This window comes from Falco biarmicus, chromosome 17 (assembly GCF_023638135.1).
Source record: "Falco biarmicus isolate bFalBia1 chromosome 17, bFalBia1.pri, whole genome shotgun sequence".
Taxonomy (NCBI): Eukaryota; Metazoa; Chordata; class Aves; order Falconiformes; family Falconidae; genus Falco; species Falco biarmicus.
Genome location: NC_079304.1, coordinates 1,549,142 through 1,575,724, shown reverse-complemented (window position 1 = coordinate 1,575,724; position 26,583 = coordinate 1,549,142). Strand labels below are relative to the sequence as shown.

Genomic DNA, 26,583 nt, shown 5'->3' with positions numbered 1-26,583 from the left:
TCTAGCTTTACAATGGGATGCTGATTTAATTTTCCTCTTACACAAATCTCAGAGCAGTTTATTTAATTGAGGCTTTCAAAAGCCCTGTAAGGTGGGATGTTATTATGCCCGTTTCATGCAGGAGGAAGAGAAGCAGGGGGCAAATCCTGCCGAGAATTATACCTTCTGGTATTCTGGGAAGCTGGTAGTGAGGACAGGGAAGGACTTGCTGGCACATAAAGGAGAATCGCATCTTTGAGGTGCATGCAGAAGGAAAACCAGTGGGTCTTGCTGGTACCATGTGCTTTGGGCAGAGCGGGCGCGATGGCAGAGGTGTTCCTTTCCTGCCTGCGAGGTTTGGTTCCCCTCGGCAGGGCAGTGGTGGCCGCAGGGGTGCAGGTACCCGTGTGGTGGCAGGCAGGACACATGCTGCGGGGAGCAGGGCACTGTGCTGAGGCTGCGCTGGCCTCCTGGAGGCTGAGGGACCTGGATGCTTTCCTACTGGGTTTGGGTATCAAAGCCTCCCTAATGGGATACCTGAAGGTGTAGACAGAGGGAGGGGCAGGAACAACCTCGGAGATAAACTCCATTGTGTGGGAGGGTGGAGGCTCTCGGAATGGCCTCGGGAAGGAATCAGGTGATGGCATGTTGTCTTTGGGTAGCTGAGATACCAGCTTTCTCCCCGTCTAATGAAAATAAGGAGAGACCCTTTTAATGTTCCTGGTGAGGGAAGGGCTGTGCCTGGAGCCCTGCCCTTACCAGATGCTGGGGAATCCACACAAGGGCAAATGTTTTGAATGCCCCAAGTCTAGAAAGATCTTGCAACTCATGACTTAGGTGTGACAGAAGCTGCTCTGCAGACAGGGGCTGCCTCTTCTGGATGTGATGGCGAGAGATGAGGTCACCCCTCAGTGCTAAAACCTTAAGAAACCTGTTGAGTGCTGAACTCTTGCTCTGGAGGGTTTTTTGGGTTTGTTTTTGTTGTTGGGGTTTTTTTTCCCCCACGGTGGCTGTAAAATGTTTGGGTTTGAGATCACTGATGCCAGCTCTTACTTTGGTGCTTTAGTCCAGTCCCAAGCCCCCAGCATCCTGCCACGACAGAGGAATCTCTGCTCTCTTTAGTGTATGTGTTACATTATGTCAGTGCATTTCTAGACCTCATGGCAGCACAGAAACTCCAGGAAAAAAACGGTTAGAGTATTTCACAAGCCTGGAAAGCAGAGGCAAAGGAAAGTCACCAAAATCACATCAAAAAGATCAGGAGCTTGTCTTCTGGTATTTTATCTTCTCAGAATTCAAGACAGAAGGAACTTGTTACACGCTATGTTAAAATATCTATAAGATCTTAGCAAATTTTAGTCAAATTGGACATGTGTTAGCAGTGAAGCCGTGATGCGAAGGCAGGGGTTTGCCCTTCTTTTGCTACTCACGCCGTGCTAGCTGGAGGGGAGCTGCCGGAGCTGCTCAAATCGAATTTGTGACAAAGAAAATGGCTGCAGCAGCCGAGTAGTTCTTCAAAACATGATAGAAGCGCAGCATGCCAAGGATACTGCTGACATCCAAGGAGACCGATGCAAGGAGATGAGAGCTGCCACGGGGGATGTAATAGGAAGCATTAACACTGGCTGATGGCAGACCTGGAGAGCAGGATGCTGTACAGGAGGAATCTGGCACGACGGTGGTGTAGGAGGGTTGGCTTACCCCCATGAATGAGATAATTTTTGGTCAGCCATGTACGTAGCGCATTGCTCATAGCCACCTCGTCGCCAGCTCTCAAACCAGCTCCTCCAAAAGCACGAGAGCTCGGGAACTCTTAGGAAGTTAATGCAAAAGGAGGAAAGCAGGACAGTTTTCCTGTGTCCGCACTCAAGTGTGGGTTGGAAGGAGAAGTTTACCTGCACCAGGATTCCTGGAGATCCAAACACTCGCTTCTCTTGCTGGGCCAGAAAGTCGAACATGCTGGAACCGTTCACAAACTGAAATACTATGGGGAAAATCAAGTTGAGATCAACAGAATTTTGGTTTCCTAACCTTAAGCATGGTTTAGGTTTTGATGCTTTACAGGCTTAGAGAGAGGTAGTATCTGAAAAGTTGACATTAGAATTTTTAATTGAATCCAGAATTTTCCGATACAAAATGATTAAATATTTACATATTCCAGCCACTTTGAATTAGGAAACCTTTCCCTGCAAAAACAGAAACACAAACTCACCTTTTCTTGCCAGAAGCACATTCCAGTAAGTGGACTTTTCTTATTTAGAAAACAGAATTTTTTTTTAAAAAAAAACCAAAACAAACAACAGTCCACCACTTCTCTGCTGAGCCCAACCTGTGGGATCAGCTCCCACGGGAGACAATGCCATGAAAAAACGTCCAAGTGTACTATGTCTGATCACGGATAAATAGATTTTTACCTTAGACACCACGGCTGTTCGGGAGCCTGGTCTCGGGTGCACTGGCACAGCACAGTAAGAAGCACTGTACCAGGCTGGGATGGATGGCGCATCCCTGCTCAAAGCAGCGTCCTGGTGGAGTGTAGGAGGAAAAAACTCTGAGGTCACTGACTTACAGGCTCATCTGAGCTGGGAAATCGGTCCAGTAACTTGCTTCCTACCCGGGCTCCCTGACAAACTTGTCTAAAATCCCTTTGTAGCTATCTGGCACTCCGCTGACAGCATGTGCTACCCTTAAAGGCTACTCCAAAATTTCTGCTTATGGCCAGAAATACAGCTGCAACTTGTTGATTCCTTCCCCCACCCCGTGCCGCAGAAAGATGAGCTGCTGTGTCCTGTCTGAGCTGCTATTTTGGCATCTTGGGAAGGAAACTGCAGCTGAAAGCATTGCTCTGAGCCGCTCTTTGGAGGATGAAGGCAGAAGGGACGGCCGCTGGGTCTGCAGCAGAGTAGTAGGGACGGATGCGACTCGCCAAGGCTAGGAGGAAGGGGTTTGGGAGCACTTGCAGCTTGCTGATAATCCGGGAGCAGAGCTGAGCCCGTGGAGCCCTCAGGCAGCAAGCCACCAGAGCTGCCCCAAAACGCGCTGCGGGGTGCATGCCCGCAGGGGACGTGCTCCATCCCCGAAACCACCCTGAGAAGAGAAAGCCCAGCTGTTTTGCGGAAGGCAGGGAACATGGGGCAGGGAGAGGGGCACGGCACAAGGAGAGGATGGTGCCACCTCAGGGCATTGGCTGCCTTGTTGGAAGTCACCACCCTGCTCCAGCCTGACCCAGGGCCGCAACCGCGGGTCCTCCGTCAAGCCCATGGCTTGCCAGTGTGTCGCGGGATGTCTGTTGGGCGACATTCCTGTCTGCGGTAAGTCCTCCAGGAGGCCACTGGCTCCCGGTGCTGCCAGAGGGAAGGAGGGCAGGGTGGCGGATCTGTCCGACTTCGGTGGAAACGATAGCGAGCAAACCACCATTGGGAAATGGTAGCCCCGCGGGCTTGTCTGGTAGCCTACACGAGAAGATTGATGGCGATGCGATCCCTGCTGACGCGATCCCCGGCAATGCCATGCCCAGCAGTGCGGGGGAGAGCAGGAAGAGCCTCGCCAGGGTCGCTCCAAAAAGCACGGGAAAAATTAGATCAAAGCGACCCCCATCACCCCGAAAACACAAAGGTGGGGGGCAGCACCATAGGTGTTACTGGTGCCTGGTTTGCCGTAGGTGTGGTGTTACTGGTGCCCAACCCCTGGCCAGCGCTCTGAGAGGGGGAACTGCTCCCCTTCCAGTCGGCGGCATCCCGAGGGGCAGTGGCGGGGGTCCGGCAGAGCCGAAGGGTACGGGAAGTCGGTCCCTTCGTTGGGTGTAACGGCTCCAGATCCTCTCCTCCCTCCACCCAAAATCAAACAAACACACAAATGAAATTTATACCTCCCTGAACAATGTTAACTGCAAATGGTACTAATTAGCGCTCCCCTAAATGGCTATGATTAGTTTACCAGCTGATGGAATATTTACTCTAGATTTTTTTTCCTTTTTATTATTTAAAAAAAAAAAAACAACACAAAAAAACCCCAAAAAAACAAACCACAACACACACACAAAACGCTCTTTATTTATTTATTTTACAAAATCCTGCTGCTGGTCGTGCTGAAAATGTGACTCACGGAGCAGGAGCTGAAACTGGAGCGGCTCTTTTACCGAAAAAAACCCAGATTAAAGCACAGGAAACGCAGCTTGCGAGAGCAGGCAGGCGCTGCGAGAGCCATTTGCAACAGTAACTTCACCAGGAACGCCAGGCTCGATGTATGATAAATCAACAATTTTTAAATAATGCGACTCCCCCCCCCCCCCGCCCCCCTCCCCGTTGCCTTGCGAGAGCGTTTTTTTCCGTGATGCTCCGCCAGCTCTTCTCCACATCCCAGCGTTTGCCAAACTGGTAGGTTCCAGTTCGGTCATAAATCGGCGTCGGTGGATCGGGGGTGACGGGCGCCCCTCGGCATTCCGGGCCCGGGCGAATCCTCCAGAAGAGCGGCGGGAAGCACGGCTGCCATGGCTAATCCGCGCCTGCCGCCCCTCGGACAGGCCCGGCCACTTCCCAACCAGCCCCGGTGCCCCCCTCGCCCCCCCAGTTGCGTTTCACAAAGCGGATCCAGCCCTAAGCCAAGCGGGTCGCGGGATGAGCAGCCATGGGAGCGCTCTTTGCCGCCAGCACCAGCCCGTCTTTTTATTATTTTAATTTTTTTACACCCCCCGCCCCCCGAGTGTTGCAGCAAAGGGCTGAGAGCGGGTCCCAGGGGGCTGCTGGGGTGCCCGGGGTTGGGTTCACATGTGATACTTGTATTTGATCACATCCCCCCCCCCAAATGAGGGGGGGAGCACAGCCAGACCCTTTCCTGGGGGAGGGGGGGTTGGCACTCCCCAGGGGGACCGGGACAGCAGGATAGTGTGTTGGGGGGCACCAGGGTGCCCTTGCACAGCCCCCCCCCAGGGGATGAGGGCGGTTTGGGAAGCGAGGATCCGTCTGGCTGTGGAAGACAGAGGCCTGGAGAGGGGGTGAAGAACTGGAGGGGGTGTGGGGGCACCCCCCTGCACCCCGCTCTGGGGACACCTCCAGGGGTGCAGGTCAACCTCTGCTCCCCTGAGGGGGAAATGCCCCCCAGCCTGCCCCGATTCCCCCTTGTGCTTCCAGCCCGGCCCCCCCCCAGCCCTGACCCCCAGCCCTGTCTGCATCCTGAGGGTGGATCTGACCTTCTGCCTGCTGCCCCCTCACCCCCCCAGCACCCCCACCCCCCACCCCAGCATTCCGACCCCGGGGTCCACTCTGACCCTCTCCTGTCCCCGTCCTGTGTCCCCCCCCCCCCCCGAGGTGTGCCCTGGCCCCCGGGGCCTACCGTGTGTGTACCCCCCACTGAGGCCTGCCCTGTCCCCCCAGACCTGCCCTGATCCCCGGGTCTACCCCCCCGGCCTGCCCTCTGACCCCCCCTCGACCTGCCCTATGTCCCCCCTCTAAGCCTGCCCTGCCCGCCCCCCAGGCCTGCCCTGTGTCCCCCCCAGGCCTGCCCTGACCCCCAGGGCCTACTGCCCCCCCCCCCCGCCTGCCCTCTGCCCCCCCCTCAGGCCTGCCCCGCCCCCCCCACGCCTGCCCTGTCCCCCCAGGGCCTACCGACCCCCCGACCCCCCCCCAGTACCTGCTGCCCCCCCAGCCCGGCCCCTCCCTCTACCCCTCGGAGCAGGCCCCGCCCCCCATGCCCCGCCCCCGCTGACCTCCCCCTTCCCCCCCCCCCCGCGCTGACCTGCCCTGCCCGCCCCTCCCCCGCCCTCTCGCCGCCGTGCAAATCTCGCGAGACGCCGCGCGCTTTCACTAGTGTGTGTGCACCAATCGAGCCGGGCCGGGCCGGGCCGGGCCCAGCGCCGCGGGGAGGGGGCGAGCACCGGCCCCGGCACCTGCCCGCGCCCCGCCGCGCCCCCCCGGGAAGCGAAGGGGTCCCCGCAGCCCCGGTGCCCCCCCCACCCTCCACTCGCCCTCCCCACCTGCCCGGGCGCCGCCGCTCGCCGAGACCTCCCTCGGGCCTTTGTCCTGCCGCGAGGCCTTGCGGCCGCCGCCGGCCTGCGCGCACCCCGGCCGGGCGAGGTTTCTTACGCGAGGCCGGGGATCCGCGGCCTAGCCATCCCTTCCCGCTCCCCCACACCCGCCCCGTCTCCTTCCCCGCCCCGCAGCCGGCGAGGGGCGAGCCCCCACCTTCCCCCCCCCCACCCCCCCCCGCTGCCGCCGCCCCCCTCCCCTCCGCCCTTCCCCGCGTGGAGCCCGGGTGCCCGCAGCGGCGGCGGCGCCTGGCTCACGAGAGGCCGCGGAGCCGCCCCTGGCCTCCCCCTCCCGCCCGTGCCGCCGCTGCCGCCGCCGCAGCAGGTTCCCTCCCTCCTCCTCCTCCTCCTCCTCCTGCTCCTGCCCCCGGCGGCGGCGGGATCCGAGCGGTGCCCGGGGAGCGCTGGGCCCGGGCAGGAGGGGAGAGGAGCGGCGGGGCGGCGGCAGGAGCAGCAGCGGCGGCAGCGCCAGGTGAGAGAGCCCGGGGGCGGCGGGGAAAGCGCGGGGGGACCCCCTCCGCCTGCCCGCCCGGCGCCGGGCCCGAGCCCGCCCTGGGGGCGGCGGGGCCGGGGGTTGGGGGGGCGGCTGGTCAGCGCCCCCGGGCCGCGCTGGAGGCGGGGGGCGGCGGTTGCGAGGGGCTGCCCGGCGCTGGCGGTGGGGCCGGGCCGGGGTCACGGCGGAAGGGCCCGAGGCCTGTGCCCCGAGGCGGCAGGAGCGAGGCCTGGGCCGCGGTGGCCGGGGCAGGGCGCAGCGCAGGCCCCGCGGGCCCGCAGCCCCGGCGGGCGGGGGGTAAGAGCAGGGCCAGGGGGTGGCCCGGCCCGGCCCGGGGGGGCGCGGAGGCCCTGGCCGGCGGGGGAGGTGACGGGGTGGGCACGGCCTGTGGATCCCCGGCCTGGGAGTTGAGGCGGTGCTGCCTGGGGTGCAGGGGAGGAGGAGGCAGGCCGAGGCGGTGCAGCAGCTGGCGGCGGGGCAAGGCTGCTCACTCACCGGCTGCTTTTCGAACGCCTGCCTCTGTTTCCCGAGCGGGGCGGGAGGGTGGCAGAGAGGTGCTGACGAGCCCCCCGCCAAGCATTCGGGAGGGCAGGCAGGGAATGCCATCCCCTCCGGGAGGGATGGGGCAACGCGGGGGGGGGGGGGAGCAGTGCCCAGGCCCCGGGGGGAGGTCGGCCCTGGGGCGGGGGAGGCTCGGGAACTTGTGGCAGTCCCTTCCCCAGAGCAGCATCCCGGCGTGGGGATGCCATCCCCTCGCCGATGGTCGCCCTGTGCCTCATCATGAGGGGGAGACCTGGGAGGACTTTAACATCTTTGCCTTCGTGGCTTGTTCTGTCATTTTCCTCAGTGCACAGATTTCCTGTTTTGAAAAACTAGGCTGATAGCTTTGTTGGGGTTTTAAAGCCCATGGTAGGAATGGGGTTCTCTAATGACCACATTTTAGTATCCCACTAGTTTCTGAGGCTTGTTACAGATCTGGGAGAGCCGTTGGAAATGCCCCCGGATGGATTCACTTTGCCCCCTGTAACTTAGATCTGCAGCATTTGGAGGAAACGGCAGGGACAAAATGGACAGTTAATAAAAGGAACAATTGTATACTGCCTATTCTAGAGGGCACTTGCTGCCCTTCAAGAACTTTCCTCATCGCATATGCTCTTTATACAGCAAATCTTTATCTTCTGTCTTGTCTTCTTTTTTTTTTTTTTTTCTTCCTCCCCCCCCCCCCCCCCCCCCCCAGTCCAGAAAATGAAACTGGAACAGACATTTCTGGAAAAGAACTTGATTGGTGCAGTTGGGAAGATGTGATTCACAGTTATAATGAACATTGAAATTTGTCCCATTTTTTTGCAGTTCAGTATTTGAATTGTGTATTTCCTGATTTTTAACCTGTTTACACAACTATGCTAGGTCGGGGGGGGGGGGGAGGGGGGATCATTAACCCTTCAAATAACAGCATCCCTTGTGTTGGATTGCCAAGAGGTACCTCAGGGTACATCCAGTATACAGAAGCGGCTGTTACAGTAAAGGTATCCAAACCTTTATAAAGGGAAAGGTTTAAATGAGTGTTATTTTCTTTTTATAATTCCTTTCTGGGCTTGGAAAAACCAAAGCTGCTGATGGTGAAATCTGGAGTTCAGGGAGATCTAGTGTTTCCAGGATTGGCCAAAAATAAATTATGGGGTGAAGAATGTTGCGCTATTTTTTTTTTTTTTTTTCTTTTTCTTCCTCCTAGTCATGCAGCACGGATGAAAAGCTCTGAAGCTTTTAGTCATAACACTCTGGTCCCATGTTTTCCTTTTAATAAAGCATCCAGTGGGAGAATGTGACATAATTGGTTTCTTGGATTTAGAGATCTTGAAATGGCTGGTACAACAGATAGAAGAGGAAACTCTCCAGCAGGGTTACGGTTTAAGAACAGTAATATGGTGGCAAAGTCTTGTCAGTATTGCATGGTAGCGTTGCATTTCTCTTGCAGGAAAACGCTTTCTACATGGTTATGCTGCAGAACAGGCACTTTTGAGTCTCGTCAGTGGCGCGGAATATTAAATCTCTCTCCTTTCCTTGCATTGCATAATCTGAGTGTTGTTCTCCCGTAGCAGCAGAAATGATGGAAGAACTGCATAGCCTGGACCCACGAAGGCAGGAACTACTGGAGGCCAGGTTCACTGGAGTCGGGGTTGCTAAGGTGAGTGTACGTACCTTTGGTAACAGGCATGACTGCTTGTCCATCTTGCACTGCACTTTGGTTTTTTAATTTCTACATTGATAATTTTGCTTTGCTAGCAGAATATTTTTTGTATCAGTAGTTGTGTTTTGATTGCTAATTTGCTTGAAGTATGTTTAAGAGGAATGAAAATGGGATCTCTATGAGCAGATGGTTTGCTATACAGAAGATTTTGGGTTCTAATTAAGTTCTTAGGAGTGGCTCCATCTTAAGGCAGCTTGTACACCCCAAAAAAGCCTGTGACAACTTTGTCTTTGGAAGTGGGAATCTCATCTGTCTCTTTCTTTCTCCAAGAATGCATTTGTGAACTGAATTTGGCCACTTGTTAGACAGAGTTTCGAGTTTACTGTGTTTGATACAACAAGTAACCAGAGACTTAATATATTTAGGAATTTGTTCAGTTCTTTGTGGGTGCAGTATGCCAAAATTGTATACTTGGTTGCATAGAACACACACGCAAAAAGTATTTGAAGGTAAGCTCTCCTATACCTGCGATCCACAACCTGCTAGTAAAATCCCATCTTTGTCCTCATGCACAACTTCATGACTGTTCAGTAGCTGCTTTTCTTGAGTAAGGCACTTAAATAAGAACATTGTGTGGTTGCTTGATATACTAGCATTAACCTGTAAGTTCTCCAGATGATGTTGGTAGTGTTAATAGATAGTCTCTCTGAGCAATGAAATGGTGGCAGAACTCATCTTAAACTAGGTCAGTGAGAAGGAGTTTACTTTTGAGGAAGATACTGAGTTTTGGACAACATAAGGGTAGATGATAAAACAACGTATCGTTGCTAGGTAATTTTCAAAAACCTCTTAGGATTATTTTGAGAAGAGACTTTGTAGATGCTGTATTTCTTGGGAAAATTCAGACCACATCAGCACTTGGAAAGAGGGTTTTGTTTGAGTTCATGCTTTTCTTTCTGACCTGTACTTCAGTCAGGACTCAAACAAGCTTAAGTCTCAGAAGGGAGCGTGAGTAAGTAAAATGTTTAGCTGTAAGGTAGTGTAGTAAGGAAGATTAACACTAGAAGTTGTTGTGGCGTAACAATTTCGGTTATTGAAGTAAGAGTGTAGGGGGGGGTTGATCTTTTTCCCCCACTCTTAAGACTTTTAAGGTTTTTACTAGCATAAAAGTTTATGGTGCATAACGTATTTACAATCTTGAAAAACTTGTTTTATAAAACATTACAACTTTTATGTACTCTTTTCATCTGTTTCTTACCTCTTCCCCCCCAGCCCCGTGTATGTCACTTTAGTGTCTTTAGCTGTGCCGGTATAGATAAAGCCAAACAACTTTCTAGATTAGCTAAGGCTTAGAAGTGTAGGTGCTGTCGTTACTTTATGACAGTGCCAACGTACTCAATACTCACAAATGATACTAGGAACCATTCCTTTTAAAGGAATAACCTTTGAAAGATACAGGAAAGCAAGTCTTAATTATGTTTTCAGTATGTTTGGAGCAGAAAGTACATGCCCTTACTCTGTACCGGTGAATATTGAAAACCCATTTCTGTTTCTAAAGCATATCCATGTAAAAAAGCCTCATTTCTTGGAGGCTTTGCTTTGGGCAAAGCTGTTCTGTTACTGAATTTTATTTTAACCTGTTGTTATGCAGTATAGTGTTTTACTTTGTACTAGTCAGTAAACTGTTCAAGTGCGTTACACTTTTCAACCGATATATATTTATTTACTTGCATACTTGCTAATCTGCAGTAGATCAGCCAACCATTGATATGAATTAGCATGACTCTACTATGTTGCAGCAAATCTTGGTTGCAATATTAATCTCAGATACTACATTCCCTCCCAGGTTGGTGCTTCAAATTCCCTCCCTACCCCCCCAAGTCTCCGTCCGTCATGCTCCGCACTGGCATTGGTAGGTCATTGTCTTAAAAGGAATATATTGGGAAAGCTGTGATACAATTTGTGTGGTTCAACTAAGGTTTTCAGCTCTCTCCAGTTAAATGTTTAAGGAAGGCTACGTAGAGTAAGTTAGTGCCATCTAGTGGGACCGGGACTGGCACATCCTCCTGGGATGGAAGGTATTCTGTTGCTGTTTATTGCATAAAAGGAAGAAATGTCATCTTAGATGCTCTCCTATTGGGTGAAGGCAGCAGGCAGTTGTAACTGAGCTTCCTGCCTTCCACCGACTGGGTGTATCGCTTAGTGTGTTTGGTTAGGTTTCTTTTATGTTTAAAAATACAGGATATATTTTGGTCCTGCATAAAACTAACGGGCTAGTTTACATCCATAATACAAGTGCAGCTTTAAAGCCCGCTTCCCCTCCGTGTTTGCAAGTCAAGAGCGGCTGTACGTGTTTCTGAGAAATGAATGAGACTAAGCTGTTCTAGAATAAATTTTTAGGCTGGAAACTAGAAAAAAGCTTCTAGCCATCAGAGTCATGGGATTCTGGAAGAGCTTTCCAGTAACAGTAGTAGAGGACAGAAATCCTAAACTGTTTTGGAAACAGCTGTGCACTGTCACCTCCTGTGGTAGCTGAAGGCACAACCCAATGGCCGAGGTCATTTGCAGTCCCAAATGCCTCAAAATTCTGTTGCAAGTCTGTGATGAATTATCTTACTTAGTAACTGGAGAATATATTTCTCTAGAAGCTTGGAGTTAATACATGAAGTCAAATTTATGAGCAAGGAATGTTTCTAGGCAACTGTTATACTCATGTGGTTCATCCAGGTCACTAGATAGCTTCAAAAAGCCAGTGATGCTTTAGATGTCTATTCTTGCCATATGGTAAAGTGCCATTCTTCCCCAAATTCGCAAAGCAAGTCCTTAAATTAACACATGACTATCTGACACCTACCAGTATTCTTGCCTATTTAGCTCCTGTTTATGTTTACTTACTAGGGGAAATCTAAGTGCATTCACTTCAGGAATTGTTCTGACTAGTCATCTCGAACAGCATCCTTGGGTCAGTAGGTTCAGAAGACAAAATATAGTTGTTTCTCTAGATAACATTGTTTCATTTTGTCTGTTCTCATCCTCTGCCTCCCCTTCCCCTGATCGGTTGCTACCTTTTAAGATACCAGGTGGGTGAACTCCAAAGGATGTGTCATTTCCACAAACTTTTCCTGGATAAGAATTGGAAGAGTTAATTGTGATGGGCGAATCCGTATTTGCACATGGCTTGTCTCAGGCTTGACCAGGGCGGATCATCACAGCAGCACGCATACCTTCTGAAAGTTTGGTCTTTAGAAAATCTTCAAACTAAGTTGTGTGTGCCACTTTGGTATAGCTGAACTAAAAAGGCTGGAGTATTTCTAGAGGGAGTAACCTTTCCTGTCGTGCTGCAGGAGTCTTGTAGATGCAGATGACTCTGCTGGAATCAAAAAAGTATTGGTCTTGGTGGTGGCTAGTGCTCCCTTTCCTCCCCCTCTGAAGTGTCATAAGGAGGGAAATGAAAATAACCTCAAGAGTGTCACTTATGCTGCAGAACATCTACCTCCAAAAAGAGAATTACTCGTAACAGCATTTACTTGTATTATTTTGGGTTTTTTCCTTTCTCTGTCACTGTAGCGGTCTTGGATTGGTTCAGTAGCTACCAGTTGTGTAGTCTACTTGGTAACTTTGGTGCTAAAAATGTTGCAAAGTTGAGAATTCATGTTTGAGAATAATCGTATCTTCCTTGGAGGGAAGTGGTGCTGCATCATGATGGTCCTTAACAGGTGTCGTGTGCCACGAGAAGAACTAGTTAAGAGTTTTGAAACTGAGCTACTGCAGAACGGGCCAGCACTTTGTGCTGGATACTTGAAAATTGTTTAGATGCTTCCGTGTACAAGATTACTTATTTAAAATGTGTTGTCTGGCTGCTAGAGCCCAGGAATAGTTGTCAGATCTCAGTTCTGTTTCTGCCCCTGAACTGAGGGTTAAGGGTGAATTGTGTGACCCTTCTGTCCAGTTTGCTGTGAGTAAAATAAAAATACTATTTTTTTTTTCAACCTGAGAGAAGTCTTGACACATATGGAAGCCAAGCAAATCCTGTTGCAGATCTGCTTATCCATCTGATATAGTGGAGGTTACCTGTGAACATCTGATAGTAGATTAACTTCTCCAGGCAAAAAGACCTGGGTGATATGGGGATTTTGTTATTGGCTATAATACCGAGCTTTTCTAAAAGCCCAGTTAAGAAGTAGTCTGTAATTCTTATACAAGATGTGCTTGAAATAAGGTAAGAAATAAGATAAGAAAATGTTAATTAAACCTGTCTTACACAGTAGTACTGGACTAGAGCAGTGGAAAACCATTCAGCCATTTTGTTTTGGTGTAAGACTGTGTGGAGTCATCACTAACTTGCAGTGGAACTAAGGACTGACTTTTTCACTTTGAAATCTCTTGATTTGCTACAGAATTGAGAAGAACTGGGGTTACCTTGGCTTGAGGTAATGAAGCATGACTCTGCCATTTAGTTAGCAAGAGAATTTTGCAACGCGTGTTGCTGTAAGTCCACATGGGAGACTTTGGCTAAGCAGCTTGAATTCCTAGAGCTCCCTTTCAATACGAGGAGTTGGAGAGCACAAAATGGAGACTGCCCAACGTAAGACTTGTGGACAGGCCTGTGGGATCATTTTGGGGAGCTCGGAGAGGCTGGGGAAATGCACGAGTCATGCAAGGCGGCGGATAGACTCGGACGGGAGATAGGTAAAGGCGATCTGAGTCAGGCTAGCTTTGTTACGGAAGATCTGAGGGGAGCTATTATCAGGCTAAGTTGCTTCTGTTGAAACTTCAGATGTTGTGCCTCATTTGTGGCCTTTCCAGGGCTCTTGCGAAGGGAGAAATGACTAACCAGCTCGTGTGAGTGGACAGATTTTAGATTCTTGCCTTTGAGTAGGAGTCGTGAAAGCGCCTGCTACTGTTGCATCCACTTCTCAACATGGAGGTTTTGTTGTGCATAGGTAGGTCGCGGACTTAGAAGCAACAGTTCATAGGTGAATCACAAGGGAAAAGAGCATGCCAGCTTATCTCGGAAAGAAATTCCTTGCGGAGGAGGAAGTGTGTGCTGTTCTTGTGCTTGTCATTTGGGTAAACACTGTAGAAACTATTAGCTTATTTCAGATGACCCACGTATTTTGAATTTTTGCTGAGCCCCATCACCAATTCTCTTGACAGGGTACAGTGGATGAGTGGGCTGGAAGTGATATCAGAGAAGTGCGGTATTATCCCAAAGTAGTCGATGCTAGAAAAGCCAGATGCCAGTGCAGATGACTTCTTCTGGAAAAAAATTCATAAGCCCTTCCTGTGTAAACTATTGCATGTGTATTATTCCCTACTGCTACTTCCCTGGCAATATCCTGATGTTAGTATTCTTTGCCATTGCTTACTTGGGTTTTCTTTCCCAAAATTCAGGTTCGTTCCTTTAATTCCTCTTGTGTCATGACCACTTGAAATGGTATGCTAAATTAAGTACTGAACATTTATCCAATGTCAGTTGCTGAGTTAAATATAAACAGTCAGGAATGATAAAACATAAATTTGAAGGGTTTTTTATACATACACTCACTTACTGTTAGTTGAGGGGGAGGGACTCAGATGTATGGTTTCTCACATCCATTGTCTAAACCTGTTGCTGTAAGCAGTTGATAACATGAGGTTATGTGTGAAACTAGATACCGAGCTGGACGATCGGGAAAACTTGCTGTTTTTTTCTTTTTCTCGCATAACTATGTGAGAAGAGGTGCAGCCGAGAACTCAGCCGTGTTCCTTAAATATCTGAGGTATTGCATCTTCAGTGCTTTGAGTACAGCACATTCTAATGAACAGTTTGTTTCCATAGCTGAAATACCTCAAAACAAGAGTTTTATGCCAGCTTTGACATGAACTCTTGTTCATCGCTTCAGCTCCTTGCCTGTAAGATAGGCCCAATACTGCACTGTAAGAGAAGTGTCAATGGAAGGCCCTCTAGGAGGTAATCGAGCGAAAGGAAAGCTCATGCAGTGGAAATGGGTCAAAACATGCCTATGAAGAATTAATTCTGCATTTGTTCACTGTATCGATACACTGACAGCAAACTTGCTGGATACTTGTGGACAGCTGACAAGCTGTTCTTTTCTGGTTCTGTAACTAAGTAGTTAGTTCCTTTTCACCCTGTCTGCTACTGCGTTGAGTTAAATTTTATGATTTTGCAAGTGTAGTTTCTAGAGGAAGTTTTAAAGTAAAGGGAAAATAGGTTTTTTGCTCTTCAAGAATCTGTGATCGGAACTGAACTGCTCTTTTGTTGATGCAAAAAATGGGTTTGATTCCAGCAGCTAGAGCCGTAAATTTCCCATGTGGTATAGTCAGTACAGGTAGTTGTGGTACTGGAAGTAAGAAAAACATTGTGTATTTTGTATTAGGCATTTTTCCAGCTGCTTGCATTCCAGAACTTTGCATTCAGGTGCAGACTGAGTGGATTTCTTGTACTGGAAAGGATAAACTTGTATTTCTGAAAAAAAAATCTTAGGATCATTTCTAACTATGGGCAGCCTCATCAGTTTATTTCTCCAGGTGACCCAAGAATACAGGTCCATTGCTGAAATGCTGGCTGTTCGTAAGCCACTGACGTAACCTTTCGACCACAGTGTTCCTGAAAAGCTCAAATATGGCATTTTGGGAGCAGCTGCTCCTGTCATTTGCTACCCATGTGCAAAATGGAGGCAGCGAGATCTAAGCAAATGTGGAAATGACTTTCACTTTCATCTTCATCATGTCAGAACCCCACCCTGTCCATCTGAGACCAGCAAATGCTAATTTGTGGAGATGCTCCTGCACTTAATAAAGCTTTCGCGCTTGCACAGAAGGTTGACGTCTTAGACGTGCTGCTGGGGCTTGAATTCAAGGGAGGAAGTGAAGGATTTTAAAGGACTGCATTTGTGCAGTTTATAAACAAGCTTTTTACATGGGTGAAAAGATGAAGTTGCAAAAAGACAAAATTACTGCTTGCAATAGGATACCATATTTTTTTTATCAATGTGGATGTACCGAAGTTTAGTGTTGGCACTTCTGTTAAGTCCTGTTGGCCATGGAATAAACCTCTGGAATAACCAAGAGTTGTACCTCTGAGACTTGTGAGCTGTTATGTTGGGTGGTGGGAAGCTTGCCTCTTTGTTTAAAAAGCAACTGTTACAGAACAGGTGAGGTGAAATACCTTTGTGGTCTTGAGCTATTTGTGTGACGAGTTGAAAGCGTATGGTATGGCTTAGAGTATAAATCTGCAGTTTTTCTTATAGTAATTCACTTTTTAAAAGGGAATCCTAAATGTGTAGTTTCCTGAGCTATTCACATGGGGATTTGTGGGTTTGGGTTTTTGTTTGTTGTTGTTGTTGAAGCAACTAAGCATGTCCTTGTAGGAAAAACAAATTTGGTAGTTAACATTCACAGTGTAATACAGAAGGTAAACAGAACTTTTACCTTCTGTGAATACCTGCTTGGAAATTTGGGTTAGTAATAGCTAGGTTGTATCACAGGTTTAATTTGGTGGTGGTGTTTGCCTCAAATAGGGAAAGGAGAGCTGCTCCCCTCAACAAATGATCTGCTATGGGATTTCTTTGTGGTGTTAAGGCTTCTCCCCGACCCCTCACATAAGTCTTCTGCTCAAGTATATAATGAGAAGTGGACTTGCCTTGGGGAGATATTGGTGGTGGGAAGTGGTTACTGCAAAAATAAGAATGCTAAAATAGAATGAATCTTTGGGAAAAGATGCTCACAAGTTATTAATGGAGAGGTCGTTTTATCATGTCATTCTTCTTGTTAATACATGCCATCAGTAATTGTGAATCTTGTTTTTATATCTTTGTCAAATTCGTCTAGATTTCGTAAGTTACATCTGTAGGAGGATACCTTTGTGTCAGAGTGCTGGGCTAAAACACGGTGACTTTGCATGATTCACTTTTCTTTCCTTTTAAAACCAGTTTTGGTACAGATTTAGAAAAAAATAATTTAAAAAACTATTCGGATACGTAAAAATGCACGTGTATCCAGTAGAGCCTGCGAAGATGCAGGCAGACTTTGTGGGTACCTGGATGCTATTTTGGTAAATCTATTTCAGCCTTTTGTATTTGTGCTTTAGCCTGGTAGGAGCAATTGCTGTGTTGGCAGGTCAGCCATGGGTCCATAAAATAACCCAGTGGGAAGGATTGTCTTATGGGTGCTGGTTGTACTGCTGTTAACACAACTTTGACTTGTTTGCTTTTTTTAGTGCTTTACAAAAGCATGAAAATTACGCATTTAAAGAAAAATTAGTGGTACTGCCAGCATCTGATAACTGTAATAGCTGCCTTGCCAGATGGAAGATGCCTCTGAATTCTTAGTCCAGGGTCAAGCAGATGCTTGCCTGAAGAGCTGAGCTTGGAACTACTGCTACTCAATCAGAAGTTTTGTTCCTCGAACCAGTTGCCTTAAACTTTTATGAATACTGCCTTGGCTGTTTTGTGGATGTGGTTAAATAAAGCAGTTGGGATATAAATTGATACAGAAATATCATTGCAAAGGCTGGATCAGTATACTGAGAAAAGACTGTCCAACTGGCAGTCCAACTTCCATTTTGGTCCAAACAACTTCTGATGTTTTTAGTGCCCCATCATGTGTCTAGGTATTTGACCCGTGCTGCTGCTGTATCCACATGACTTAGAGCAGCCTAGTTAGCCCAGAGATTCAATGTTTGATAGGATGTATCTGCCTTGTATGGAAGTTGTTTCTAACAGTCTTTGCTTGTTTTTCACTAGGGTCCATTAAATAGTGAGTCTTCCAACCAGAGCTTGTGCAGCGTGGGTTCTCTGAGTGATAAAGAATTGGAGGTAAGCTGGCACAAATCCTCATGGTAATCGGGTTTAAGGTGGACACGACTGAACTCGAAACATAGAAGGAATTGTGTGAGAGTGAGTGACAGTGTTCTTTGTTTGGGGTGTGGAAGGGACCAGTGGAACTATTTATATTTAGTCTGCATCTTAACCCTACAGTCTTTGGACGGTGCTGTGAAAGAGTCCTCCTTGAAGCTTCTTACCATAGCAGGCAGATTTTACCCAACCCCAAAAACACAGCTTTGTAGAGCTCAGCTTGTGAAATTGTTTTCAGCTGCATTGTGATTTGTCTGCTGGTTTTGGATACAGTTTTGGCCAAACAAAAAACCAGAGAGCATTAATGGAAAAGTTTGCCTTATCTATCAAATACTGCATTTGCAGAAGTCTGTACAAAGTGGAGCATTTTTACAAATCGCTCTGTGGAATTGTGGAGAGGTGAAAATAAATGCTTTGTCCCTGTTTAATCTCACTGCTTAGGATTAACTATTTCAAAACACTTGCCAAAGCAGCAAAATGAATTGTAGGGTTACGTTTTTGCTTGAAAATTCCACATTAATAAAGCAAAATCTCAATTTTAAATGCACTTTCTTATGCATTTAAAGAACTTTCCACACTGTTATCAGGTAAGTTTTGGATGCTGTTTCTCTCTCTTATATGGCAGTACTCATATGAGGTGCCTGGTGAAGCTAAGTCTTTCAAGAATGCAGTCTCTTAAACTCCATACAAATAAGTTTAGTTAGTAGTGGAAAACTTGAGTATTCATTCTTGTTTTCCATGGGGTTTTTTATGAACTTCTGTGGAGTGATTTAAGTTGACCAAGCTGACATAATCACATCTACCATTGCTTGCTTTTTCAGTCTGTAACAGATAATGTGTGTAATTTTTGTTATGTAAGTACTTGAATGGAAAAACAACTTAAACTGCATCTCATTAATATGCTTACAGTTCCATGGAGGCTGTAATGGAGCCTGTGGTGTTACAGTCACGCCAACGCTGTTCATGAGTTGCTCTTCACTACGCAGTGAGGAGGCTATGTCACTGACTTTTACACACAGAGGAGCTGGTACAGCAAGTCTCTAGATAGGGAGTTTTCAGTCCCCTCATTTTAAAAAGCCTTTGCAGACACAATAGCTACCTTTGTCTTAGCAGCCCCTCCATCCTCTTACCAAAACAATAACATGTCGGTGACTGCCCAGCTGGTAACATGGGACTGTAGATGTCCAGCATCCACTGAGGATGCAGCCAGGTTTAGATTCTGGCTGTGTCAGCTTTATCCTTTCTGTCCTATTAAAGGAGGTAGATTGATTTCTGTGCTTACTGTGTGCAAGTCTTTTGGCAGAGATCTTGAAACAGGGTACTTTAGACTTCGGTTTCCAAAAAGCATGAAACTTAGGTTTACCACAAACTTTCTGGCCATGGCTTTCCCTCCCCCAGAGTTGTGTTTTGCACACTGTGGTTTTCTTCCTGCCCCCAGGCTATAGTTTAGTGGTGGCTGCAGCGATTGTAAAGCATATAGCTCAGAAATTATTTGGGACCCTTTGGGATAAGAGATGTTTTTAAAATGACGTTGGTGATGGAAATGACAAGGTATCTTTCTTGCCAGCACCCTCTGTAAGCTGCTTCTAGTGCAGTGCTTCCTGAAGTTTTCAGCACGTTTGGCCCCGTAAGTGATCCTACTGAGGGGGAAGCCACCACGCCAGGGTCTCCTTCACTCTCACATGTCTAGGCTTGGTAGCCTTGTACAGATAGGCATGATGCTTTTGGAGCCTTCAGACCTCCCACCTGTGCTCTGTATCATGCCTGTGCATAAATAGATCACTGTGCCCTGATAAGCTGCTGCTCAGGTCTCTGGTTGCTCACAGAAATGGCAGATGCAACTAACCCTTGACTTTAATGAGAGCAGATGAGGAGCAAACCAAAGTCCAGGTGAATTGCTGCAGCTGCGGCAGCTTTCTCCTGGCTGCTCTCCTGGGGAGCTCTGCCTTGTTTTGTGTAAGGCCGCAGCTGTGCACTAGCGGACAGGGTAGTTCTTGGCAGCCATCTGCAAAGGGCTTTGGGAAGAAGCATTAGCAGCAGGCAAGATTAATTGTCCTGGTAAACTGTGAGTAGCCACTGGACTGCAAATTTGGATGTCTGTACTCAAACCTTTCGTCATTACTCCTCTTCATGTCAGTACTATGATCACCCTGAAACAGTTTACACGGGGGTTTTTTTGTAAGTGTTTGAACTTGTCCTCCAAACCACGTGAGGTAACTGGGCAGTAGAGGCTGGCTTGCTGCAGCTGAAATAGGAGGAAAAAAAAAAAATAACTTCATTGCTAACCATGTTGCCTCCCTTCTGCAATGCATGTATCTATCAGGAGGTAGCAGCTATTTGAGAGCAGTGGTTTCTATAAGTACCAGTGCTAGAAACAAATGCACCAGAGAAGTGAATGGCCACTGGGGATATGGAGCAGATCATTGTGTTTTGGCATTTTCTTTAAATCTTGGGATAACTGCAGAAATGTTAATTTTGAAGTATTGTTTAACAGACTCCTGAGAAAAAGCAGAATGACCAGCGGAATAGAAAAAGGAAAGCAGAAGCGTATGAGACCAGTCAAGGTAATTCATTCCTCTGATGCTGCTGCAGGATTTCTGAACGGTTGGTAATTTGCACACATTTTGCACAGTGACCTAGGAAACTAATGGCTCTTCTCAAGGGTGTGTCAGGCAGCTTGTTATAAACTACTCCATGATGGTGTAGTTCTCTTCTGGGAGCCTTGTTATCCTCATTGGCAGGATAACGCTCGTCTTCAGCTTAGTGGCTCAAACTATTGCATTTTTATGGGACAGACTGCCCAAAGGCTTAATGTGGCTTCTCTGAAGTGTTTTGGTCCCCCATTGCCACACATACAGCAGCCAGGCTGTGAAATACAGGCTGTACTCTCTTCCTTGCTTTTTGAGACGTATGCCTGCCTTGTTAGAGTAAGTTCTCACCACAACAAATAAGAGAACAAACTGTGCTCAAGTATAAAGCACGCGGTGCTGTCTCTGAGTACTAAGAAAAACCCAGCATGTTCAAGTCCAAGTTCAGATTTTCTAGCAAATGGGCATAGGGGCAGATTTCTTTTATTCTTCAACAAGAAAGTAACAAGGATTGTGTTGACAGAACCGCTTTGATAATTTGATAATAAGAGAAAAGGGCTAAGTTTTAATGAGCTGGTATTAAGCCACCACTAATTATCTCTCTGACTCTTATAGGAATGCTTGCAAGAGATCTAATATGCAGTAATTTACCTGAAGGCGGAGGACTAAAAGTACCCTTTGCTCTGTCCTTATCTTGAAGGAAATTTTGGAGAACCTATGCAACATTCAACAACATTTAGTGTTTTCCAAGTACTTGAGCAAGTGCAAATGCTGTTTGATTGGATTTGACATGTTTGGAATTGAGATTTAATTGAATTGTCAACTGTAAACCCTCCCAACAACAGCATGAGAGCTGTAACCCTGGGGCAGTCTTTCATTGTGCAGAAGCTTTTGTTGTGATAGGTGTCGCACCTTTCTACAGGGAAAGGAGTGTCAAAATATAGGACTATTTTTTTTAGAATGTCATCATAACTTCTGTTCTTAAAAATACAACTCTTTATTTTCATCCTTTGTTTTCCTTTTTTAGGAAAAGGCACTCCTAGAGGACATAAAATTAGTGATTATTTTGAGGTAAGCATCTTTACATTGTCAGGAAATCGGCTTGAATTCACATTGCGCAAAATCTGTAGATGGAAGCCTGTAATGTACTTTTTGGAAGTTGATTTTTAAATTAACGTTTCTCTGAGCAGTTGATAAAGCAATGTTTTTAAAAGAGCAGCCATGTAAGTATAGGTTTGAGGTTGATTTCCATTGGAACCTGGATCTTGGATGAGGGTATCTCTTGAGTATGCAGACCTGTTTTGGTAAGGGCCCAGTGCTGTGAAAGAACCTACCTGCAAAGTCCTGCTGATTTGACTAGGAAGTTGTTTACAGGGGTCCCTCTTCAGAACAGCTTGCTGTGGGAGGCTGGCACCATGTGGGAGACAGAGACCCCTCCCCAAAACATTCTAAAATTCAGTATTCCTTTTTTGTTGCATAGTTTTTGCAACAAAAACAAGTTTTGCATAGTTGTTGCACAGTCTTTTTAGATCGGCATAATCAAGAGCTCTAGCTTTTCTCTTGAAATCTGTTCTTTATTTTACTGAGTAACTTGGAGTCAGAAATCAAGCGCTTATTAGGCCTTACTTTGTTCCTGTCTAAAGTTTTTTGTAAGTGTGGTGCACTGTGATGCAGGAACAGAAAAATTTCTGTGCCAGCTAGACCAGTTGCCCAGCTGCTTACCTATCCTGTCTTTACCGGTGACTGGCAAAGGTGCTTCAGTGGAGGTGTGCGTTTCTAACTCCTCACAGGGAATGGGCTTCCTAATTCTGTACAGTAAATAATTGATCTAGATCAAGTGTGCAGGTTTTTATCTTTTTGTGTACTCAGTGCAAATGTGAATGTTTGCCTGAAGTGCTTGCTTTTACTGTTGTTTTTGAAAACAGTACATGAAATTTTAAGGTTTTCCTCTTAGCTTATATTCGGTTTGTTTAAATGAGTCCCTAGAGCCTGTAAGTCTTCATTTTTAAGATTAATGTGTTTCTTCTCTGTCTGTTAAATTTGCTTAAATATAGTATCTCTGTGGAATTACTGATGATCAGATCTCTTTCTTTGGCCAGTTTGCTGGGGGAAGTGGCCCAGGAACCAGTCCCGGTAGAAGTGTGCCGCCTGTCGCCAGATCGTCACCGCAGCATTCCTTATCCAACCCCTTGCCGGTAAGTGTTCTCCCTGGGGGCAGAGCTGGTGTCATGGCATCGGTTAGGTTGGTGACCATGCTTCAGACAGGTAATAAAAGGTTCTGGACAGGAAAGAAGTGTCTCTTGCTGAGTGATTTGGCTTACTCTCTATTTGGTTTTTTTGTTGTGTTTTTGGTGGTTGTTTTTTAAATCTGAAACTGGGTTCTGGCAGCAAAGCCAGGTATCTAGGACCCTGCAACAGTGGCTAGTCTGATTGTAACTGACATTCATATCTGAGCTTAAAGCATGCAAGATGAATGTTCTTAGCATGCTGTGTGGTTACAGGTAGATCGCTGTCCTTATTAAAAAGTGGGACTGACACATTATTTATACTGTATTCCATTGTATCTCATAGAATTTCTCCATTGAGTTGGGTGTATGTCATGTGTTTGTATAGCACTAGTGCAATAATGTTCCAATCTTGATTGGACCCTTTGGGTATACTGAAAAGCGTGCATACCATAATTATGTTGGGAAGTCTTTTACTTCTGTTTGTGTGCATGTGACTTGTAAGGAGCATTAGCAAAAGCTTGCAAAGAAATGTGTATACATGCACATCTGTTGCTTTTTTTTGTTACGTAATTCCGTTTTGCTGTCACAGCATTTCTGCAAGATCTGAATGTGAAGAAATAACCAGTATTTTAAAGCCATTTCAGCACAGAGCAGCTAAAGAAATTTCAACTAGCCAAGCAATATTCAGAGGGCTCTGGTGTCTGATCTGTAGTTTTGACCATTGCCTGGGCCCCTTTTAAAAAATTTTCAGCGTTTGTTGAGTGTCACACAATGCTCCATGCTTTTGAGAAAGGTTAGTATTCCGAAAACCAAATGCAAAGTCTTTACTGATTACATTATTCTGCAGAGACATTTGCACAGTTCATGAATGTGTACTGAACTAAATCCCAACGTGGAATGCACTGCTCAGAATTCAATATGTGTAGCTAGATTTCAAAGCTTTGTAATGCTGCTTTAAGAGAGAGCTTCACATATGCTTCTAGGTATTTATGTTTATAAAAATTAAAATTACCTTGTTAATTGAATGGGCCTTCCTCCTGTCTTTTATTAATTCGCCAGTACATCTCTTTAAAGAGAATTTAATGAAAGAAATACCATTTCTGAATGTCACATATGCATGAGGTATTAGGGGCAGTTCTTTATTCCAGCAGATGAGATACCCTGCAGGTGTTTATAATGGGACAAGTGGGTTCTTCCTTTGGTTTTCTTCTTCTATGCTTGTATGTATTGAGTAGGTTAAAGTTTGAACATATGTGGTGAATACTGGTGTTACAGTTAGTTTCAGCTAGGCTAGTTTGTGCGTCTCTGCGCAGGTGCTCTTCTTTACTCTTGCAGCTAAACCTGTAATGTTTGCTTATTCATAACAAACTATTACGTGCATTTGCAAGATCTGTCCTCTTCTTATAAACTGAATATCAACGGTTTGAGCTAAGCCCCCAAAAATGGGGGGATGAGTGACAATTGGAGAGGATTGAGTTATCTTACCCATTATGGGTGTTGCTGTGCTCTAGGAAGAGAGCAGAGTGTTAACATGTCTTTCACAATGAGACAAACCTCCTCCAAACCTGTGAGTTAATCTATACTGTACTGGAAATTTTCTGCAATCAGAACTTGTGGAGGAATTGTAATGGCTTCAGGATGTTACTACTTGTCTTCAAATCTCTTGACTGCTTTGAATTGTCTTGCTTCTCCTTTGATCAGAAGAATGATCTGCAGGTCTTCAGACTCTTGCAAGGTCGCTGTCATGCACAAGCATTCTTTTGCGGAAGAAAGTTCACTCTTGACATTTGTAATGTTAGCCAGAAAATATGCTTCAGGTTGCAATTTAGGTTTTTAAGAAAACTGAAGCCTGACCTGACTGTTTACTTTCTGTGGCATGTGCCTGGCCCGGAGTTACAGCTTGGAAGGACTTAAATCATTATTACCCAGACTGCCAAGTTTTAGCAGTGATGGGCTGGCTTTTGGCGGAGGCAATGAGATTCTAAGTGCTGTAATCAATGTAGCTCAGATGATTCTTGTTCTTATTGAACCCAGTTGCTGTATCACAGTTGGAAAATGAGTCTACTGCTGGAGAAAGGAGCTGGCCTTTAAGAAATGTAATGCATCTTAAAAAGAATTTGGAAATGCATTACTATTTTGCTTATCTTGCAGGAGATCGGTCCCAGCTACAATGACACAAATGAGCTTATCGAGGCTGCTGGGTCCTAGAAGTGGTTAGGTTGCTGGCATTTAGCAGTTCTGACTCGGTTTACTTCACCAGAATAACAAAAGTGTTGTGACATTGGCTGTTTTAAAACGAGTCTTTAAAAATCATCAGGTAGTGTAATTTCAAGTGCATTGACAAAAACCACAATGCAGTAAGGTTTTTGGATCCACAGCCTACTTTGTCCCACTGGCTCTGAAACACATGTATTTGCAAAGGAAGGGAGCGTGTTAACTGGCAAGAAATTGTCCTGTGTGTTCATTTGTTACTTTTTTTTAATTGTTAACTTCATCTACTTTTTGATGTCTGCTGTTGGAACAATCACTCCAGGAGTCTTGTTTGAGTTACCAGATCCTCACCATGCTGCCTGCCCATTCCTGAGCTGCTGCTTCACTGACAACAGTTTTGGCAGAGTCAGAGAATCGCTTTAAAAAAAAAAAAAAAAGTTCATTGTATATTTTTTTGACTGTGTTACAGCGGCGAGTGGAGCAGCCGCTGTATGGGGTAGACGGCAGCACAGCAAAGGAACCACAGGAGGAACACTCTGCTCTGCCAACGCTGATGTCGGTGATGCTGGCGAAACAGCGGCTAGAGAATGAGCAGCTGGCACAGAGGGGAGGTGGCCTCTGTTTTACTTTTGTCTCGGTGAGCAGCTCTGAAAAGATTTAAATCCTAAGGGATGTTTCTAGTTAAGGGATGGGGAACTTGAAGCTTTTCTGCTTAAAGACAGTGTTTCAAGTGCAGCCTGGTTTATTGATGACCAAGTCTACCATCTTCTGGTAAGTTCATCTTCCGTGTGAAGAGTTCTAGGTCCCAGGCTTTGCTTGTTTAATAAAGTGGTGTGGGTTTTAAGTTAACGACTCAATCTTATGTAGAAAAAAGAATAGCATCTGAGAGGCTAATCTCATAGATGCAAAAAAGCAAAAGAATGAAGTATAGTCTTGCTGTGAGAAGTGTTTGTTTTGGCCTCGCTTAATCTCAGCTGACATGAATTATGTTAGGCTTTTAAAACCTTTGTCTTTTAGCAGGTTGGGCCAGGCTTCTTGAAGGAAACTGACTCTCTTGTTTTGCTGAACTAAATCTCTAGAGCATTCTTAAACCTTACATGAAAGTACGATACCAGGCCAGGCTGCACCTCCCGTGTAAAGATAAAGTGTAGTGGTCATGCTGAGGAGTATATAACAATACACTAACTTTCTTTTTCAGGCCCAGCAAGGCAGCCCATCTTCTACTGGATCAGGGAACACTGAGCATTCCTGCACTTCCCAAAAACAGATTTCCATCCAGCACAAACAGTCACAGGTATAGCTCACTAGATGATACATCTCTTGGATATGAGGTTGAAGCTTGATGGAGCTTCTCTTCCATGCCAGAGGGTGCCACTTGTAGCAGACATAATGTTTCCAGTGGAAAGAGCCAGTAGTCCCAACTCAAGTCTGTAACTACTGATTGAAGTGAATCGCTCTGAACTTTGTTCCTTATCCTGTAGAGGATGTTTTTGGTTGCTGTTACTGGGGCTTTTCTGCGTCAATACTGTGGGCAGTTCTTCAGCTGTGTGTGAATGTCCTCAGGAGAGGAACACCTGTTTCATTTTTATTGTATCCTGAATGTTCTTCCTTGCTCTGTTAATGAAGATGTAAAGATGAGCAATAGCTGTGAATGCCTCTATTCAAGCACTGGGTCATGGGTGCGCCCACGCTGCTCACAGTACACCTGTGCACAGTCTAGCTGGAAGTTGGTTGACCTCTGCAGAGTACACCCATGGAATTGTTTGTCCTGTCAAGGTGGAACTTGGTGTGTTCCTGACAGTGCTCTCAGCAACTTCACTGACCTGGAGTCCAGAAGAGTAGTTCTTTTGACTGTACTGCTGTCTTTTTTTGGTGCCTTTGAAATTGTTAAGATTCTTCTTGTGGCTCTATGGCAAGATCTACTTTTAGCTGTCATCTTCTTGTGTTGCTTATAAGATGTTCAGCTTTATCTGCAATGCACCTTGCTTATTTCTTCTCCAAGCCTGCTTTTAATCT

At 46.5% G+C, this 26,583-nt stretch overlaps 1 protein-coding gene across 7 annotated transcripts in view; it reads left to right on the top strand.

The window, feature by feature from the left end:
• Nucleotides 1–6,176: 6,176 nt before the first annotated feature.
• Nucleotides 6,177–26,583, top strand: part of TLK2 (tousled like kinase 2) — a 43,467-nt gene continuing 23,060 nt past the window's right edge. Inside the window, exons 1-9 of one of the 7 annotated variants that reach the window (XM_056362266.1) lie at nt 6,177–6,473; nt 8,594–8,679; nt 10,529–10,594; nt 17,430–17,501; nt 20,035–20,104; nt 21,156–21,199; nt 22,228–22,323; nt 25,037–25,204; nt 25,766–25,861. In XM_056362266.1, coding sequence (XP_056218241.1) covers nt 8,599–8,679; nt 10,529–10,594; nt 17,430–17,501; nt 20,035–20,104; nt 21,156–21,199; nt 22,228–22,323; nt 25,037–25,204; nt 25,766–25,861 — 693 coding nt within the window. In that variant the 5' untranslated portion in view covers nt 6,177–6,473; nt 8,594–8,598. Of the gene's footprint in view, nt 6,474–6,643; nt 6,792–8,590; nt 8,680–10,528; nt 10,595–17,429; nt 17,502–20,034; nt 20,105–21,155; nt 21,200–22,227; nt 22,324–25,036; nt 25,205–25,765; nt 25,862–26,583 lie in introns of those variants that run through there. The other 6 variants (XM_056362265.1, XM_056362269.1, XM_056362270.1 and 3 more) reach the window with 6 other exon arrangements.